Genomic DNA, 20,498 nt, shown 5'->3' with positions numbered 1-20,498 from the left:
ATCTTGGGCCAGGGATTCCCAGATGCCGGTGGGGATGTTGCACTTTATCAAGGAGGCTTTGAGGATGTCCTTGAAGTGTTTCCTCTGCCCACCTGGGGCACACTTGCCGTGTAGGGGTTCTATAAGAACTTAAGAAATAGGAGCAGGATTAGAACATTCGGCCCATTGAGCCTGCTCCGCCATTCAATAAGATCCCCATAACCCTTTACTCCCTGATCGCTTATCCATTCCGAGTAGAGCGCTTGCTTTGGGAGTCTCGTGTCTGTCATGCGGACGATGTGGCCCACCCAACGGAGCTGGTCAAGTGGTCAGTGCTTCGATGTTGGGGATGTTGGCCTGAGCGCGAACACGGACGTTGGTGCATCTACCCAGTGGATTTGCAGGATCTTGCGGAGGCAGCGCTGGTGGTACTTCTCCAGTGCTTTGAGGTGTCTGCTGCATATGGTCCACGTCTCTGAGCCATATAGGAGGGAGGGTATCACTACTTACCTGTAGACCAGAAGCTTGGTGCCAGATTTGAGGTCCTGGTCTTCAAACACCCTTCCTCAGGCGACCAAAGGCTGCGCTGGTACACTGGAGGCGATGTTGGACCTAGTCATCGATGCCTGCCCTTGCTGATGATAGGCTCCCGAGGTATGGAAAATGGTCCACGTTGTCCAAGGATTTTGATGACCGGGGGGCAATGCTGTGTGGCGGGGTCAGGTTGGTGGAGAACCTTTGTCTTACGGATGTTTAGTGTAAGACCCATGCTTTTGTATGCCTCGGTGAACTTTTACCTGCATGCTTGCGAAGTCTTTCTCTCAATTCCTTCTCGCTCTCTAAATGTATCCACTTGTATATACTGTCTATATTGTCTATACTGTCTCCTCCAGTTCTGTTCTACAGTAGCTTATTCCACATCTATTAACTTTTGGATGAAAAGTTTCCTCTGACTTCTCTTCATATTCCTAACTTCCTAATGTTTAGCTTCTATCTCTCATTTGAACCGTTCACTGTTTTGAAAAATTTATTAATCCCCTTCGTAATCTTAAACCCTTCAATTGGATAACTTAAGCTGCCTTTCCAAAGAAAACAAACCCAACTTCCTTAACTCTTTATAAATGAAATTCTTGATACCTGAATGATCTTTGCCGCTTCTCGAGAGTAATAATATCCTTCCTATGACTTAGGTGGCCAGAACTGCACACAAGCTCTAGAAGTAGCCTGACCAACATGGTGCTCCTCCAATTCTGAACTGGTAAAGGCTACCCTGAAAAATCTCTCATAACTGCCTGTGGGACTCAATCCATAGTTAAGAAGTGCAAGACACCCGACGTACATCAACTGACAGTAATTATGAGAACATACCCAAACCATTAGCAGTTGTATAGGAGATGTGTATGGTATGATAGCTCCCAGCTTTCGCACATTAGGACCATGCATAACAAGTGGACACCTGTTTCTATTCAATTATAAGCCCATTGACTTAAAGGTGTCTCGTGGTCGGATGAATCCAAAAAAGTGCCTACCCCTCAGACTTGTAATTGTGATTAATATTTGTTATTGTCCATGATGTCAAGGGATGAGTTACTCTTTCCCACATGACAACAGTAGCTACACTTGAGAAGTACTTCATTGGCTGTAAAGCCCTTTGAGACGTCCGGTGGTCGTGAAAGGTGCTATCGAAATGTAAGTCTTTCTTTCATTGCGTTGGAGACTTTCATTTTCTTTGGTATAGACAGCCATATCTATAAGCGCACAGTTCAAAATCACAATCTCATCTGTGTGATAATTAGCCAAAAATACTTGTGTAAAAACTTTCTCAACTACTTACCTCCTGGAGTGAACAGCCTAGTATCTTAATGTTTTTTTTTGTGGATTTGCTCACTTGTTTTTTCTGTGGATTTGCTCACTTGTTTTTTCTGAAGGTGCTGACTACTGTTGAGTTATGGTTCCATAAGCAGCAACCTCACACCAATATTTTATCCAAGTGATCATTCTTCATGTGAGATCAATTGTTGTGCTCCTAATGCCACATTGACAGAGATTAGCTATTTAGCGTAGACTGGAAATCAAAATTGAAGGGAAAGTGACTATCAAAACCTAGTTTAGTTCCTCAGGTATTATAATGTACTTGTTTTGTGGCAAGTTCAAAATCCAGGGAGATGACAAGTATTGCATAACTGCCAACCATTGTGAATTTGCCTTCTGCACTGCATGACTCAATTGCAATCCGCCCTTGCCAATTAAAACAATGGAAGAGCAGTGACACATTGTTTTAAGCACTCTTTATGAATTCCTAGAATACAGTAGTATACTCAATATTTAATATTTATGCTGTTTGAAATGTGTTTATCTTGAGGCCATTTGAAACATGGGATCAGCCAGCCGCCAGGTTTGCCGTCTGTCCAACATTTCGCTTGACATTAGTTCCAAATGTTGTTTTCTACATGAGAGCAGATGGTAGATGACCTGTTGATGTTGGAGGATTGGGGACAATGATTGCTGATATGCTGAAATTGAAGGAGGAAAAAGAGTAAATAGTATGAGGTCCAGAGTGAAGGCAAACCAGAGATGAATCGGCCAGCACTTGAGAGATGGTTTCGAGCTGATCTGATCTGTGAAACAAGGAAAGTGCACCACTTTACCAGCCGGAGCTTTGTGCACAACACTGAAATAGTCCTGATGAAGTAACACAGTTTCTCAGATCAAATGTATGGTATCAAATTAAATATACTTGGACAGATATCGCCGTTCCTTCGTCATCACTGGGTCAAAAATCCCTCTTTATTACACATTCTCATTTTCTGTATTTTTTCCTCAAATTAATTTTTACAGTTATGATTGGTCATGAGTACAGATCCATTCTATAGTTTAAAATGATATTCTGTAGTGTAATCCGTACCCAGTTTTCAATTCTAACTGGCCGACTTAACTGGATCTGTATTTTCTAATTCTTAGAGCTCCATGTTTTTAATTTTTATTTTTGAAAAAAAAGGATTGTAATTTTTCTGTATTTCTCTTCAAAAGTGAGTATGAATCAGAAGGAAAAATATAAACAGCAACTTCCAAAGTGCCTTTAACATAGAAAAACACCCCGAAACGCTTCATGAAATATTATCAGACAAAAATTGAGGCCAAGCTCCCCTATCTTTTCATCTGCATATAATCAAAATTCTTCTCTGACCTTCCTCCCAGTTGTAAACACGAATGAGGTCATCTTGAAGAGACATGGGTCTTGACTGTTGAGTTACTCATCATTTTCATTATGCTTTGGAGTCCTCCCTTCTATTTGAAGTTCTCCCATATTATTCTTCTCTGCCACCCAAGGTTCCTCAGTTAAATAATGCTGCTGCAGTCTGGCTGCCTTCTCATTGAGAGAGTTAGGAGGAATACTAGGGAATGGAGGGGGTGGGGCTGTTCTCATTGCCTCATGTCTGAAAGTGGGCTATTAACAATGTAGACAATTAACTTGTTTCAGAGTACAAGGGAAGCTGGAATAACCCTGTCTTTTAGTTATGTTTCCATAATCTCTGCAGGAATGAGATTAGAAGAAACAGTGCTATTATATGGAGCAGGCAGGAGAGGGACCATGGCACCAGTCTAAGGGAGAGAAGAAAAAATGATGCTACTGGGATTTCTCAAATACATTAAACAGCCTTGCAATATTCTTCATCCAAATTCAGTCTGTTGACATGAACACTATTTCTCAATTCCAAGACTACAGAAAAAGATATAATAAATATTGTGACTGTTCAAGCCACCTGGGTTTACACATCCAGCCACAGTAGTATATTATTGCATCCTAGCATATCCTCTCTGCTGCGGTGGGTTAATAATAACCTATCTGGACATTTGATGACTGTCACAATTATTTGGGCCCAGCTTCCAAAAAAAAGTGATGTATCCCTGAATGATTGAGTTCCAAAATGAAACTATGCTGTAAGATAATGGAACAGGTTACATAAGAACATAAGAAATAGGAGCAGGAGTAGGCCATATGGCCCCTCGAGCCTGCTCCACCATTTAATACGATCATGGCTGATCCGATCATGGACTCGGGTCCACTTCCCTGCCAGCTCCCCCTAACCCCTTATTCCCTCATCAGTTAAGAAACTGTCTATCTCTGTCTTAAATGTATTCAATGACCCAACTTCCACAGCTCTCGGTGAGGCAGCGAATTCCACAGATTTACAACCCTCAGAGAAGAAAATCCTCCTCATCTCAGTTTTAAATGGGCAGCCTCTTATTCTAAGATTATGCCCACTATTAGTGTCCCCTATCAATGGAAGCATCCTCTCTGCATCCACCTTGTCAGGCCCCCCTCATAATCTTATACGTTTCGATAAGATCACCTCTCATTCTTCTGAATTCCAATGAGTAGAGGTCCAACCTACTCAACTTTCCTCATGTCAACACCCTCATCTTTGGAATCAACCTAGTGAACCGTCTGAACTGCCTCCAAAGCAAGTATATCCTTCCTTAAATATGGAAACCAAAACTGTATGCAGTATTCCAGGTGTGGCCTCACTAATACCCTGTATAGCTGTAGCAAGACTTCCCTGCTTTTATCCTCCATCCCCTTTGCAATAAAGGCCAATATTCCATTGACCTTCCTGATCACTTGCTGTACCTGCATACTATCCTTTTGTGTTTCATCTCCAGGACTCCCAGATCCCGCTGTACTACAGCACTTTGCAATTTTTCTCCATTTAAATAATAACTTGCTCTTCGATTTTTTTTCCTGCCCAAGTCCTCACACTTTCCAACACTATACTCCATCTGCCAATTTTTTTGCCCACTCATTTAGCCTGTCTGTCATTTTGCAGGTTTTTTGGGTCCTCCTCCCACTTTGCTTTTCCTCCCATCTTTGTATCATCAGCAAACTTGTCTACGTTGCACTCGGTTCCTTCATCCAAATCATTAATATAGATTATAAGTAGTTGGGGTCCCAGCACTGATCCCTGCGGCACCTCACTAGTTACTGATTGTCAAACCCAAGAATGAACCATTTATCCCGACTTGCTGTTTTCTGTTAGTTAGCCAATCCTCTATCCATGCCAATATATTACCCCCAACCTTGTGAACTTTTATCTTATGCAGTAACCTTTTATGTGGCACCTTGTCAAATGCCTTCTGGAAGTTCAAATACACCACATCTACAGGTTTCACCTTATCCACCCTGTTCATTACATCCTCAAAGAATTCCAGCAAATGTGTCAAACATGACTTCCCCTTTATAAATCCATGCTGACTCTGGTTATGGGGTGAAGTATGAAGATGAGGAAAGCTCCAATCCCAGAAAACTTTTCCTGTAGTTTGCCTTTACAATTACATTCGGATAATTAAGTCCTGATTGATACTCTTTGAGCAAGAGGGTTCCAGGTCTGTGTAGAAGTGGCTGATCTCAGTTAAGGTGGCCGTAAGGGTGCTACAGTTGGCCTCAGTGCCACTGCTTAAGAATGGGAACACTGCAGGTTCCCAATGCTACTTGCTGTATAGTGACCTCTGGTAGAAATGTGGGCATCTGGTAAAGACAGGATCTGCTTGCCCCCCCTCCCTCCCCTCCAAACACAGTCAAATATCTTATAAATATTGACTGTTAGTGTACACGTATGAGTAATGGTTCTCAGAAGGTCTTGGCACATTACACTATCAGGAAGTCTAGAGTCCTGATCTGGGGGTATAAATCTTCCACTATCGGGAAGGGTGGGGGTGGACTTTAGGGTGGGGCCCAGTTACGCCAGACCTTGCCCCTTTTTGCTCCCCCTCAGAAATTCCATAGGTATTACAACAACATATTTCCCTCTCTTAATAATGCTGGGCACAAGGGACACCTATGCACCCTGTCATCCAGTGTTGCTAGGACGACAGAGGCATTTACATTTTAAGAGGCTGGGGTATCCCCCCCTACAATCAATTGCAGAATGATCAAATGCAGTACGCCTCTCAAGAAAACAGGACAATTTCTTTGGGATATTCCCTTTTTGCCGTGGTCAGATCCCACAGTGAGTTTCCTGAGGCAAAGGCTCCAAATGCACCATTAATGGCTTGGATGCCCGCTTGATCCATGCAAATACCTCGTACCGTGGAAAATGGGATGGAATCAGAGATGCAATTACTAGATACGGGGATATTCAACCTCGCATGAGATTGGCCCCCAAAAGACCTCAGGTGGAATTTTGAGGCTAATATCTTTGGGAGAGGAGGACAAAATGAGTGAGAGAAGACAACCGCATTCTTTGAGAAACAATTATTCAAAAAAAGGTGATGACTCTTCAACTTAAAGCTTCCTCCCCTAAATCTCCAGCCTCCTCCACTGCGGTTTGAACATCGTAACAATGAGGTTAAGGGAGCGGTCTTCAAATTACTTCAGAGAGATTAAAGTAGGTTTTTTAGATGCATCATTTGTAACATAAGGGAATTCACCTTGCATGACGCAGTGCTCTCTCTGAATTAAAATTTCTTAAGGCATTCATTGGCCTGATCCAAATCATGGTTGTAATTCTTTGACAAGTTAAACACTCTTAAATTCCCCTCCGTTAATGCTACAAAGAGGGAGAAGATAGGAACACGTGCCCTACTCTCTGCTCCCCTGCTCTCTGCCCCCATGGCAGTAAAATCGGTCACAAATACTGGTTGAGTCAACAGGAGCACGAGGTTTCTCCAGATGTGACTGACATCCATTATATCACAATCTATTGATCTCACTACCCAATTTACAGAGACTGATTAAGGAATTCAGTATCTACTCAGATTATAAAATTGGCTGAGTGGAGTGATACCACTCACCTTTTCTTTTTAGGGGATAGACAAGGGGTTCAAACCATTTGGGTGTTAAAATGATTTCCTCCTGTAAGAAACTACCAAGCTACCGATCACACTTCATTCAAAACAATTAAGGCAAACCACTAAAGTAGGGCTCTTGTGTCTCAACGAGCAGAGTTAATTCCATGAAGATAAGTATTTTCTCTTAACCATCTTACCTATTTCAAATGTTGTTGATTCCAGTTCCTTCCAAACTATTTTATTACCTTAATACGAACTTACAATTGCAAACCCAGAATTCAGGCTCCTTTACATCAGCTTCTTAAGGACACAGGAGACCTCAGATTTCAAGCTTTGTACTATTTTTGAATGGTCCTAAATCATAATAAAGTTCATTAGTAGCCACAGCCTGAATCTAGAAGGAAAGAAATCCCTGTACCCCACTACATCAACTATATTATTGACCAACTACGAAAAACACATTACCCTTCTGTGTTCCCATCCCATTGTTAAATCTACTCTCTCAATGTGATAAGTGTGTTACAAGTGAGCAGGAATTCACTTCTTCCTTTTCTATTTTAAATGATTATATCTAAAATCGTTTGATGATCAGATTCAAAGTATGCTTACACCCGTTCGGTGATGCATTCCCTTACTTGGAACCCAGGTAAGCTCCCAGTGTACCGCCCAGTGTACCTTACCTGGCTTTGTATTTTATAACAGACCCTTTCAATAGAAAGGTTAAGATACATCTAATACAAGAAACTCAACTCATTTCACAAGGTCTGTGGCAATTGCTGGACTCTGTTCATCTCTCAGGCTCAGCAGACCAGAAGCACAATATCATGCAGTAACTTTATAGTGAGTAAAATCTGCTGCTCAAAGAGTGGACACCTGGCTGCCCTAATTTGGGGAGCACATGTACTGCCTTCCCTTTCTTTTCACGCTGCCTTTTAATTATCAGTGAACTTTACAGAGCAGTAACGTAAGTTGAACCTGCTATTAGACAGGCCCCTAAATTGCAAGTTACATTTGCAGAAGCTTTAGATGTATTGTGATCAGTCATGGAGAAAAATGACTAATACTAGTGCACTGGTCACCTACTTCCCACCACGCCTTCTCTTCGTTTTTTTTGCCTTCTCTAACTACAATAATGACAACGACTGTTCCATTTAGAAAGACAGCTGGAAATTGTTACACGATTGTAATTTTGGCTAATTGTGGATGTCGGCAGTTTCACTGCCACTGAATGAAAGCTTTGGCAGAGCAGCTAAAGGCTCCTGAATGGCGGCAAGATGTTGAAACCATCATTTAAAAACTAGTTAAAGGCAGCAGTAGTACAGATTAACACTGCAGAAGCAGAATCTTTGTGACACCTTGTGTTTTATAAACAGACGTGAACAAATCTGAAGCAAATTGTGGTTGATGTTTAGAGAGTATTTTTTGCATATTAGCTGTTCAAATGACAAAGTTCAGTCAGAGGCAACTGTAACAAGGGCAAATGCCTAATGGATTTCACGATGATGGTTAGAAGAAATTGCACTGGGCACCAAATTTCCCCAACGTCATGTGCATGCTAAAGCAATCCTGGTTCAGCCAGACATGCACTTGAACTTTATGGGGACAAAATTGATCTTCGCCCGAAACGGGTTGCACCTTCCGCTTTTTTGCGCCACTTGGGATGAGGTAGACTCTTTCGCAAAATTCAGGTCTTTGGCGTTTTTTTCCTGGCAGACCGGAAGTCAATCATAATGGGGGCAGAAGTGGAGGTGGAACGGAGACTCTGACGCTGTCAGTCAGCAACGGAGTGGTGATGACATCACAACGCGTGTGCGTTGTTAAAGGGGAGAGCCTTTGGCATTCAGAAACATCAGTCCACTGGGCCACCAGGGAGGGTTTCGTCTGGGCCAGCAGCCTGAGGGCATAGTTGGCCGACCGCTCTGGAAGTCCGCCACCAAAAAAACACACAACGGCCCTGGTAGTGCCCCTGCCGCTCCTCCCCCCTCCCCTTGAAGGGCCGCCATGCTGCCGTGGCATTGAGTGAAAGAAAGGTGCACCGACAGAAAAAGCTGTCGGGGGCACTGCTTGGCAGATTAAGGTTTCTCGCACTAAACTTTGCAGGAGGTGTGCGGGAGATCGGCGGTGCCCCCTTTGTTGACGCACTTTGGACGGTCGGCAGCAGCAGGGCGGAAGTGGTGAACACCAGAAAAATCCCCCAGGTGAATTTCGCTGGCGGCCATTGGACTGGAAGTCGACTCCGCCGCCTGGCCGCTGCTTTCTGGCAGTAAGTGGCCTTTTTGGGGACCTGAATTTCAGCCCCTGTATGTACAAGATGCACACTTCAGGAAACAGTGCCATCTGTGAGAGACTTTCACAGGCAGAAGTGGAGCAGGAAGCTTTACCACTGCTATTCTGTATGGACATGTTGGATTAATACAGAATGTTAACACGCAGCTGCAGCAACTCCTCTGTTCCTGACAGAATCTTGGAGGTCTGGACTAAGGACTAGCAATTCTTCTGGTGCTGCTCTAATCATAAAATTGTAGAGGACGGACAGCCTGGTCTTTGTGACTTTGTAAAGGACTCTGTAATGTCTCCTTGCATGTATTTTGTAGAGACATTAAGAAAGAAACAACATAGATGTTACAAGTTGTGTGCTTGCACTTTTTACTCTATTTCTTGTCCAGTTTGAAGCCAGATTTCTGTTAATGCTACTAAGTCTAGATCTTCCTGCCAGTTCACCCAATTTATTTCCCACATTCTACGGAGTGCAATACAAGCATTTTAACCTTTTAAAAATAATTTTTTTTTAACATTACTCCTTTTCCCAAGATTTCTGTCTGTTACCCCCTACCTTTACTTCAGTCTTTCCCCTGATTAAAACCAGTCCATTCGATTGTACTATACGACTCCATATCCCTCTTGCTAAATTGTCTTCTGAATAAATATTATCCTCAAACATTTATTTCTCCCTTCACTATTAGCTGATCCTGGTCGGTTTTATCTTCCCCCGCCTCCCGCTTTCCTAGTTTAAATACCTCATCACTTCCCTATTTAACCATTTTGCCAGTACTTTAGCACACTCCCTGTTTATATATAGCCCATTCTTGCGGAATAGGTACTGCCTTCCCAGGACTAGTGCCAATGCCCAAAAGAGTGGAATCCCTCTGCCTAACACCACGGCCGTGAAATTTGGCACCTGAGCCTCGGCTGTTAAAGGCCGGGGGTTTTGGCAAAAACATGACGGCTGCCCCGCTTGTGCCCACTTCCGTTTCGCGACAGTGGCCATTTTGAGTAGGTCGGCAGCATGCCATTGCTTGCGTTCACTAGAAAAATGGTAATGAGGCAGATCAGCGTGTAACACTGTTGAACACTCGGCCTGCTATTTTGGACATTGCCATTCGAATGTAGGCCCTCGCCAAAGCTAGCACAACTAAACATGCAGTCAGCTGCACGATGGACCAGCTTTACTGAAAGGGACACATGCAACTTTGAGGTAAGTTTTGCTTTTTGCTTTTGTATTGGTTCCTATATAATTTATTTGAGTAGTGGTCTGGTGTAAGACATTTAAATAGTTATTAGAGTGCAGGGAGTGCTGGTGGACATTTTTCAAGGCTTTGGCTCTTAAAGGAAGGCCTCTGAGAACACCACTTGTTCCCGGTCATGGTTGCAGTTCACCTTGGGCTGCAGCATTACATGGAGATGGAGCAGAGGCAGCAATGGGAACAAGCTGCTCACAGAAGGGGGAGGGAGAGGAAAGCAACAGAGAAGGAAAAAGCAGAAGAAGAAGAAGAGGAGGGGGAGGCCGGTATTTCCGAGATAGAATCATCCGCCTGCAGTACCGAAGACCACAACTGCAATTCCCCTTTCTAAACTAATCCCACACCTTCCCTTCCCTCTGTTACTGACCATCACAACGTCCCCTTGGTCATAATGCTGAAATAAAAGCCACCACAAAATAAACTTTCCATTCCAACCTTATCCATATATGGATCCATTACATCAAAAAATATACTAACCATCCTTGTACATTCCCTTAATGGCCGTCTTGCATGTGCCTTTGCCTATCCTAGTGCTCCTAAGCAATGCCCACCCCAGTGGCTGCAGCATGGTTGCTGACTTTCAGTGGGGGACACTGCAGATGGCCTTGTAGGTCGAGCTCAAGGAACTGGTGGCTGGGAGTGTGAAATCGAGTGACGATGTTTCTTCTTCATCACTTTCCTCTCCCTCTTCTTGTTCAATCACTGGCTGGGCAGACTAGATTTTTTGGGTGACTGCAATTAAAAAAAACACAAAAGTAGGGTTGTGGCAAGAGATGCATGCAATGTGGAGATTGTAAATCAGAAGAGATTGTAGGATGAGGAGGATAACGTATGAGGGTACCAGCATCTTGTATTTTTAGAGCCCCGCCGCTGACCACGGGCTCAGCCATGCCCCTGCCAAGAATGGCCAGCACTGTCTCCTCCAAGGGTTGAAGTGATGCAGGCGAGCTTGTCTCCCGCCGGTTAAGGTCTGCTGTCGCTGGTTATGCATCACCTTTTCCTGCAAAAAAAAGGGAAGTGTGGTGTAATGTGTTTGGGTGATGTGGCTGTCATGGTTGAATAACTAACAGTGTGTTCAAGTTGTGAGATGTGGGCATGAGGCTTGCAGTAGTGGTAAGTGTGTGAGGGTAAGGTAAAGCTAGGAATGTGAGGTGGCCCGTGGTTAGTTATGGGGCTCAAAGAATACGTTATCCTTCTTCTCACATCCATCATGTTTGGTAGAGCTTATTGGTAGGTGAGTGATCAGAGAGCTCATCAGGAATCTTAAATTATGTAAATGGCTTAGTCTGTGAGGATGGACCTTGAAATCATAAGCACGCACCTCTCAACAGGCAAACTTGAAAATCAGGGACTCCAAATATTTTTTTTTAATCTAATTGTTTATGTGCTTCTAATGAGTTTAATGTTGTTATTTCTATCTAAAATACATCAAACCCCCAGCATGTAAAGAACAGAAGACTAAAGTTGGCCTTGTCAACATATAATGGTGTGAAATTGGATACAGACAGGAACATGAAACAGGTGGATCCGCATTGACCAACCGCCCAACTGTTGAAGTCATGGGTAGTGAATATCGGGCGGAGCATATAATGGCCAACAGATGGGATACTTCCTGTTTTGCATCCCGCCTGCGTCCAATTTCACCCCCTTAGTGTTAGAAAGACAATTAGAATTGGGCGAGAAACCACAGTTACCGAAAAAAATCTAAAGCTAGTAAAGCTCCTCTTTAAAAGCTTCAGCTCAGAGAATAAAATCAAACACTGTTACACTTATGTTGTCATCCCAGGCAACTGTGGGAGACCCACAACCTCTCTCTCTGATTTATCCTTTCTTCCTATCACCACCCCAAGCCAAGGCACATTGGAAGCCAAAGGCCCGCAATTTAATGCTCTGCGTGACATTGTAGTCGGGCATTACACAAAAACTTGCAAGAGCCATAGAAATGTGGATCTTCAATCCTATTGGGACTAACAGAATTGCCTGTTTTACATAAGAGAGTGCTGCTGGTGGAGCCTATTAAGGAATTAGTAGGATGTAAAAATGTATCCTGCAGAGGTTTGTTGTTACTGACGTGTTTAGATTAATTGATTTCCACAGGGTACTGGAATACTGTGATTATATAATATAGACCTTGTGCATACATATGTTCATGTTCGGAAGCTTCTAGTGATGGTGCTTCCTGCATCATGAGGTGTGAGCCAGGGTTGACCAGCTCGTCTCCACCTGCCCGTCATTTTTGTATATTCGTATGTAAGTGTTCATGGGCCTCGCAGTTTGACCCAGCTCAATGCAATTTAAATTGCAGCAAGGACCTGCAATGAGATAAGTACCAAGAAATGATTTGGATATTTTACATTCACATTGCAAATGAAACAGCGGGAGTCGTCCTGAGGGCTCAGTTGGAAAATCACCGTAACATATTTTTCAGCTGTTGAACCTGTCCTCATGCATACATTAACATACATATGTAATTTCCAATAGGAATGACTGGATTACAATCAGGAGTGGTTTATTCCCCTTCCTAGTTCAGGGCATGGTGGCCAATTGGAGAGGGGCCAATAACTGCAGGCAGTGATTCGAAAATCCAGCCCCTTCCTGGTCCCGATCAGTTCCACATTACCAGAAAGTTTACCAGTCGAGCCCGTGGAGGAGCTTCAATTTAAATTTTAAACAGTCTATGTAAATTGGAGCACAAAATTAATAAATGGACAAGGGATAATAACGCTTTCACTTTCATACAGTAGCTATTTAAAGCTCCTCTGTGACGGGAGTGTAAGCAACCGCATCAGATGAAGCAATCATCTGCGTGCGTGTGACTATCTGGCAGTGTGAATGAATGTGGCTCGAGTTGCAGTGCTTTCTAACCACACGATTTACATATTATTACCTTGTTGGCTTTCAAACAATTGATTTTCTACGAGCCCCAGAGATGAACATCTTGAAGGAAATAATGCAAAATTGAGAATTACTTTTAATTTCTTCGATCAGACTTTGACTGAATTTCCCTCACCCCGTTTCTAGGGTTAAAAAAAACCTTCCCTTTTGAACATTCTGATGCCAGATCCCACAGTGGTGCTCTCATTATGGTCATCTTCAACATTAGGCCTGTAATGCTATTCCATGCGCTCGGATTTGACATACCTATAAATTAAGGAGAGGTTGTATTATGGTGACCATATGTCTGTTTTCCGGGGACAGTCCCCAAATGAGGTACTGTGTCCCTGAATTGACCATCTCCCAAGAAGAATCCCCGGTTCACAAATCTCGTCCCCAAATAGACTAGAGCCATGTTGGAATATATGCAAATCATACCGTTAGACATAATTACAGTTTCAGGTTAATGGACTGAACCATGTTATTGTATTATTTATAAATGGTGTCTGAATGAACTTCAATAGGGTGCCATCACATCCACGATAATTATATGCACCTTTGTTTTGCATTTGTAGTGTATATGTGCTGCTAAAAAATATTGCCTTGCTACGGTGCATAACCTACATTTTCCATCCTAGCTACTTTGCTGTGCTTCTACCCGGATTTAGTTTAGAAAATACGATCACTCTAGGTTGTATGATACCCTGAATAAATGTTAATTACTAATGCTTCCCCCTAAACTGAGATCTTTGTTACACCAGCTCCAAACATCCAACTCCTTTCCTTATAATTTTACATCATTTTGCTTCTTTGTACTTATGTGTTGCAATAAACAGCAATCTGATTGTTTTGAGGTTCCCTTATTCCCAATGGTATCTGCCCTCCTGCAGAAAGTCAAGTGGCAGCATCAGCAAGGCCCGGCTATGGTTCTTTGGAGGTGCTCTCCCCAGAGTTCTACAGGTAAGGTCGTCGTAGACATTTAAATAAGATAGAATAGTGAGGACTGGATCAGATTCAGTTGTGGTAAGCTATTCAAGTCTAAATCCCAAGGTTTTGTATTTTATAGGCTTCACTTGTGGTCATTCTTCCGGTCCTTTTGTGCTGTAAAAACTTGGGGTTGGTGCATTCTTGATGAAAATCAACTTTCATGAGAGCTGATAGTATAGCAGATAGTGAGTTAGAACAAAGCTACAAATACATTGGTAGCACAGCACAATATAAAATAATAACTATATGTATTCCACTGGAAACCATCCTCATCCAATGGCACACATCCACCGAATAGCAATCAGGAATGGGAATCCTGCTAGATTATCCTTCTTAAATGTAGTGCCTCTGCTGGCACCCCAACATGCATCAGCTAATTAAGTGCTTTGAGGCGTCCTGAGGTTATGAAAGGTGCTATATAAATGCAAGTCTTTCTTACTTATCAGCTATCTTTGTACAGTTGAAGGACCTAACATGGGACCTTCCTGGCTATGCTACTCATTAGATAAAATTACTGTGCTATTGCTGTTATTGGTAATATGGATAGACAAATTACAAACTCATTGCACAATCTCTACTCTATGTGTCAAACCATCAAATATATATCAAAAATGTATTGTTGAAGCGAGAAAAAATGGTTTGTTGAAAATTATGATAATTTACTCTTTTGCTTTCCTATCGCCAAATTATTTAATTTATTGTTTTCAGCTATGCAAATTAATTTTGAAAGAGTTGTACCTGTATATACAAATTTAAAAATGTATGATTAATATTTAATATTAATATTTATGTAATAAAGTCTGCATGGGGAACGCTAGCATAGTGGTTATGTTACTGGACCAGTAATCCTGCGGTCTGGACAAGAGTTCAAATCCCACGACGGCAGCTGGAAAATTTTAATTCAGTTAAATAAATCTGGAATAAAAAGCTAGTATCAGTAATGGTGACCATGTAACTGCTGGATTGTCGTTAAAAACCCATCTGGTTCACTAATGTCCTTTCGGGAAGGAAATCTGCCATCCTTACCTATATGTAATTTCAGGCCCACAGCAATGTGGTTGATTCTTAACTGGCCTCTGAAATGGCCGAGCAGGCCACTGAAGGGCAATTAGGGATGGGCAATAAATGCTGGCCTTGCCAGCGATGCCCCATCCCATGAATGAATTAAAAAAATGCACTGAATGCATTTTAACACACAACGATAGATAGCCTGTGCATAACAGTCTTATTATTGTAAATAATATTGAAGGTTTCCACATTGCACTGTGGAGTTCGGAGTTTACTAATGATGAGCAAGAATCAAAGGGATGAATGCCATCATTTCAAAGGGCCAAAAAAATAAGTTGATAAAACTGCATGTACTAATCTAAAATTTCAAATAATACATTGGTCCAAACTTTGCGGTCAGCAGCAAAGTGATGGCGCTTGTCGCTGACCTTGAAGAAAGTTGACCACAAGGAAATAGCGATCTCTATGACGTTGATTTCATCTCTCTCAACATTACTTTGATTTTAGCGCAAAGTCTAGAGGATCTCCAGTGTCCAGCAACAATGATATTATGAAGCTGGCTAAGCAGCCTGTCACATTGAAGAATTATCACAGACAGCAAACCAGGAAGTTAAATGTACTGATTATCCTTCACTTTGAATACATTTTACAGTGAGCGAAATAAAGATTGGGACATACACATGGGATTAAGGTAGAAGATGAAATTTCATAAACAAAAATGACCCCCAAAAAATCATATTTAAAAACCATGGAATTTTTATCATAATGGAAAAGTTTGATATTCCACAAATATAAAATTACTTTTTCAGGGCCAAAACAATTGTTCAGACCATTGTTCCCTATAAGATGCACGGCCATGCGCAGGCCGGGACTGGCTTTTTCAATGCATGTAAAGTGGCCATGCACTCCAAAACAAATAAGAGGGGACATTGCTTATGACTCAGTACACTGTTAAAAACCCAGTTACTCCTCAATGAACAAGGCTTAACCTTTTCGGGGGGGTGGGGGCGGGGGGTTTATTCGAGTGTAAAAGCTGAAGTTCTCATCGGTTCAGTGATTTCAATTGATTGCCGGTTGCGGGGAGTTCAACAGCGCACCCTGTGGAGGAGCAGGTAATGACTGACAGCAAATTCTGGATTTCCACGTTTAACTGCGCATATACAGACCCCAGAAGTTGCTGTCAGTTTCATAGTTGTAAAGACACGAATGCTGACATTTTCACCATCATTACAGCCGCAAATTCTGGGCATAAGTTATTGATTGGTTATTCTGGATGTTTTTCTGAAAGAATGCTCATTTGGCGAGGAACTGGAGAGAAGCCAGATTCCACATGTGATTACTAGTGACAAATGCTCACCATGAACAAATAACCTGCTAAAACTAAGTTTCCTGGATTTTGCAGTCAGGGTTGGTGCTCATCGCTGATCTCAAAAAGCTGGCCACCACGATTTAGCGGGCTCTAGAGCATAGATTTCCTCTTTCCAATGTCAGTTTCAATTTGGCATCTTCTACAAGGAATCTGTGGTATCCAGCAACAGGGCAAGCAGCAGCGAGACTGATCAACCAATCAGATTGAAGATATTTTACGGACAGCAAAGCAGGAAATAAAAAGCAGAGAATATAAATCACATTTAAATCACTGTACAGAAAACACAATAAAGATTGGGACATACATAGGGGGTTCAGGAGAAACATAAATATCAGAGCTAAATCTTTAAAATATATATTTTATTAATAATCTGAAATGTTTAAATGTTCTTCTGAGGGAATAAAACTTCAAACTTGTAAAATTTGTTTTTCAGGGCCAGAGAGGTTGTTCAGCAATAATTATAGCTTAGTACACCATTAAAGACTCAGTTTTTAAAACTCAAATCGAACGAGGCTTAACTTTTTCATTGATTTCTACAGCGAAAATAGTGTAAATAGTTGACGTCCATGACAAATTAGGAATTTCTAATGATTGCATCTGTAAAGACCGCAACAGTGCACCCTGTGGAGGAGCAGGGTATCACTGACAGCAACTTCCAGATTTCCATGTTTAACAACACATGTTCAGAATCCAGAAGTTGCTGTCAGTTTTAAACAGCAATGACGGTGAGCGCTGACAGTTTCGCCGTCATTACAACCACAAATTCCGAACCATTGTCTACGCTCATTAAGAATGGCTCATTGGGCAAAGTACTGGAGTGCTGACAGCAATCATAGGAAGGTATTCTAACAAAAGTCAAGAATCCCAGAAAGAACTTGAGGGAAGAAATTGAGGAAGAAAAACAATATGTAACAAAAAGTAAGGTGTTAAGACCATTGAGATCAGTCCTTACAACTGATCATGCCCAATTTGCACTGTCATTAATTAACTCACCCAGATTTAATCTCGATAGGGATGTCAATGCCAACAGAAGAATGAAGCATTTTTGTCTTTAATGTATCATAGTATTGAATTTATTCTCCTACCATGGTACATATGGGTTTAAGAAACATTCATTCACAGAAAATGGCTCACATTACTTTGATAGAATCATAGGGCTCAATTTTGCCCAAAGCCGTTTTTTGGCATATTGCCAGAGTTACGCTGGTTGTTCTAGGCCAGAAACACTCCAAAAATATTTGTACCAAGTTTCCCCGTTGTATTTTTCAAAATTGGGGCCATGTAGCCTGTCCAGTCGCCTCAGGGGGTGGAACCTGCTGTCTGCGCCGAAAACCTTCTGTGCGTGCGCGGGAAAAAAAAGGACTTTTTTGACATTATTCCTATGGACACGCATGTGCAGTACAGCTCCCGGTCTGCAATCAGCCATTTTTAAAGAGCCAGTTGTGTGTGTGAGAACGTTGAGTGCTGTGTGAGAACATTGGAAAAATCGGAGCTTCAATAGAAGATGCAACGCGGTGCACGGACCAAGAATTTCTTACAGGATGAAGTGGAGGCACTAGTTACATAGAAACATAGAAACATAGAAAATAGGTGCAGGAGTAGGCCATTCGGCCCTTCGAGTCTGCACCACCATTCAATAAGATCATGGCTGATCATTCACCTCAGTACCCCTTTCCTGCTTTCTCTCCACACCCTTGATCCCTTTAGCCGTAAGGGCCATATCTAACTCCCTCCTGAATTTATCCAATGAACTGGCATCAACAACTCTCTGTGGTAGGGAATTCCACAGGTTAACAACTCTCTGAATGAAGAAGTTTCTCCTCATCTCAGTCCTAAATGGCTTACCCCTTATCCTTAGACTATGTCCCCTGGTTCTGGACTTCCCCAACATCGGGAACATTCTTACTGCATCTAACCTGTCCAGTCCCATCAGAATTTTATATGTTGCTATGAGATCCCCTCTAAACTCCAGTGAATACAGGCCCAGTTGATCCAGTCTCTCCTCATATGTCAGTCCTGCCATCCCGGGAATCAGTCTGGTGAACCTTCGCTGCACTCCCTCAATAGCAAGAACGTCCTTCCTCAGACTAGGAGACCAAAACTGAACACAATATTCCAGGTGAGGCCTCACTAAGGCCCTGTACAACTGCAGTAAGACCTCCCTGCTCCTATACTCAAATCCCCTAGCTATGAAGGCCAACATACCATTTGCCATTTGCCTTCTTCACCGCACTGCATGCCAACTTTCAATGACTGATGTACCATGACACACAGGTCTCGTGGCACCTCCTCTTTTCCTAATCTGCCGCCATTCAGATAATATTCTGCCTTTGTGTTTTTGCCCCCAAAGTGGGTAACCTCACATTTATCCACATTATACTGCATCTGCCACGTGTTTTCCCACTCACCTAACCTGTCCAAGTCACCCTACAGCCTTTTAGTGTCCTCCTCACAGTTCACACCGCCAACCAGCTTAGTGTCATCTACAAACTTGGAGATATTACACTAAATTCCCTCATCCAAATCATCAATGTATATAGTAAAGAGCTGGGGTCCCAGCACTGAGCCCTGCGGCACTCCACTAGACACTGCCTGCCATTCTGAAAAGGACCCGTTTATCCCGACTCTCTGCTTCCTGTCTGTCAACCAGTTCTATATCCACGTCAGTACATTACGCCCAATACCATGTGCTTTAATTTTGCACACCAATCTCTTGTGTGGGACCTTGTCAAAAGCCTTTTGAAAGTCCAAATACACCACATCCACTGGCTCTTCCTTGTCCACTCTACTAGTTACATCCTCAAAAATTTCGAGAAGATTTGTCAAGCAGGATTTCCCTTTCATAAATCCATGCTGACTTGGATCGATCCTGTCACTGCTTTCCAAATGTGCTGCTATTTCATCTTTAATAATTGATTCCAACATTTTCCCCATTACTGATGTCAGGCTAACCGGTCTATAATTACCCGTTTTCTCTCTCCCTCCTTTTTAAAAAAGTGGTATTACATTAGCTACCCTCCAGTCCATAAGAACCGATCCAGAGTCGATAGATTGTTGGAAAATGATCACCAATGCATCCACTATTTCTAGGGTTACTTCCTTAAGTACTCTGGCATGCAGACTATCAGGCCCGGGGATTTATCGACCTTCAATCCCATCAATTTCCCTAACACAATTTCCTGACTAATAAGGATTTCCTTCAGTTCCTCCTTCTCACTGGACCCTCGGTCCCTTAGTATTTCCGGAATGTTATTTGTGTCTTCCTTCGTGAAGACAGAACCAAAGTATTTGTTTAACTGGTCCGCCATTTCTTTGTTACCCATTATAAATTCACCTGAATCTGACTGCAAGGGACCTACGTTTGTTTTCACTAATCTTTTTCTCTTCACATATCCATAGAAGCTTTTGCAGTCAGTTTTTATGTTCCCAGCAAGCTTTCTCTATTTTCCCCCTCCTAATTAAACCCTATACACATTCAAAATTCAAAGTTCTATATCTGAACGCACGTAGCATTTGTAACAAGATAGATGAGTTGACGGCACAAATAAAAATAAATAGGTATGATCTGATTGCCATTACAGAGAAGTGGTTGCAAGGTGACCATGGCTGGGAACTAAATATTATGGGGTATTTGTCTGGGACGGAGAGAAGAAACACCATCTACAAGCAAAGAGAGCCTCGCTACTTCGACTGCGAAGTTAAACTTGAGACTGGACTTGAATACCACAGATTGGCACAGAACCAGAAGTTACGCCTCATCGGGAGAAGCAGCGAGTAAGCCAGAGGGGTAACTGGTGCGCATTATTCCAGCCTACGCATTCTTTAAGACTATCGCATGGTGTGAAGGGGTGTCGTGTGTCCCAATCAAGCCTTAGGGGTTTAGTGGGGGGGTTTCTGCATGGATCATAGGCGTACGCACAGTCTGTTGGACAGATTCGGTGGTGCCCTATCGAACCAAGTAGGGGTGTTTT

At 42.4% G+C, this 20,498-nt stretch overlaps 1 protein-coding gene across 1 annotated transcript in view; it reads left to right on the top strand.

Moving 5' to 3' along the window:
- atg5 (ATG5 autophagy related 5 homolog (S. cerevisiae)) overlaps positions 1-20,151 on the top strand; it is a 296,434-nt gene extending 276,283 nt beyond the window's left edge. Inside the window, exons 8-9 of the mRNA XM_070885622.1 lie at positions 14,054-14,123; positions 20,109-20,151. Of these exons, the coding sequence (XP_070741723.1) occupies positions 14,054-14,123; positions 20,109-20,127 (89 nt within the window). The 3' untranslated portion in view covers positions 20,128-20,151. The remainder of the gene's footprint in view (positions 1-14,053; positions 14,124-20,108) is intronic.
- Positions 20,152-20,498: the final 347 nt, after the last annotated feature.

This window comes from Pristiophorus japonicus, chromosome 7 (assembly GCF_044704955.1).
Source record: "Pristiophorus japonicus isolate sPriJap1 chromosome 7, sPriJap1.hap1, whole genome shotgun sequence".
NCBI lineage: Eukaryota > Metazoa > Chordata > Chondrichthyes > Pristiophoridae > Pristiophorus > Pristiophorus japonicus.
The sequence above is the reverse complement of the archived record's forward strand: the minus strand, read 5'-3'. Positions and strand labels throughout refer to the sequence as shown.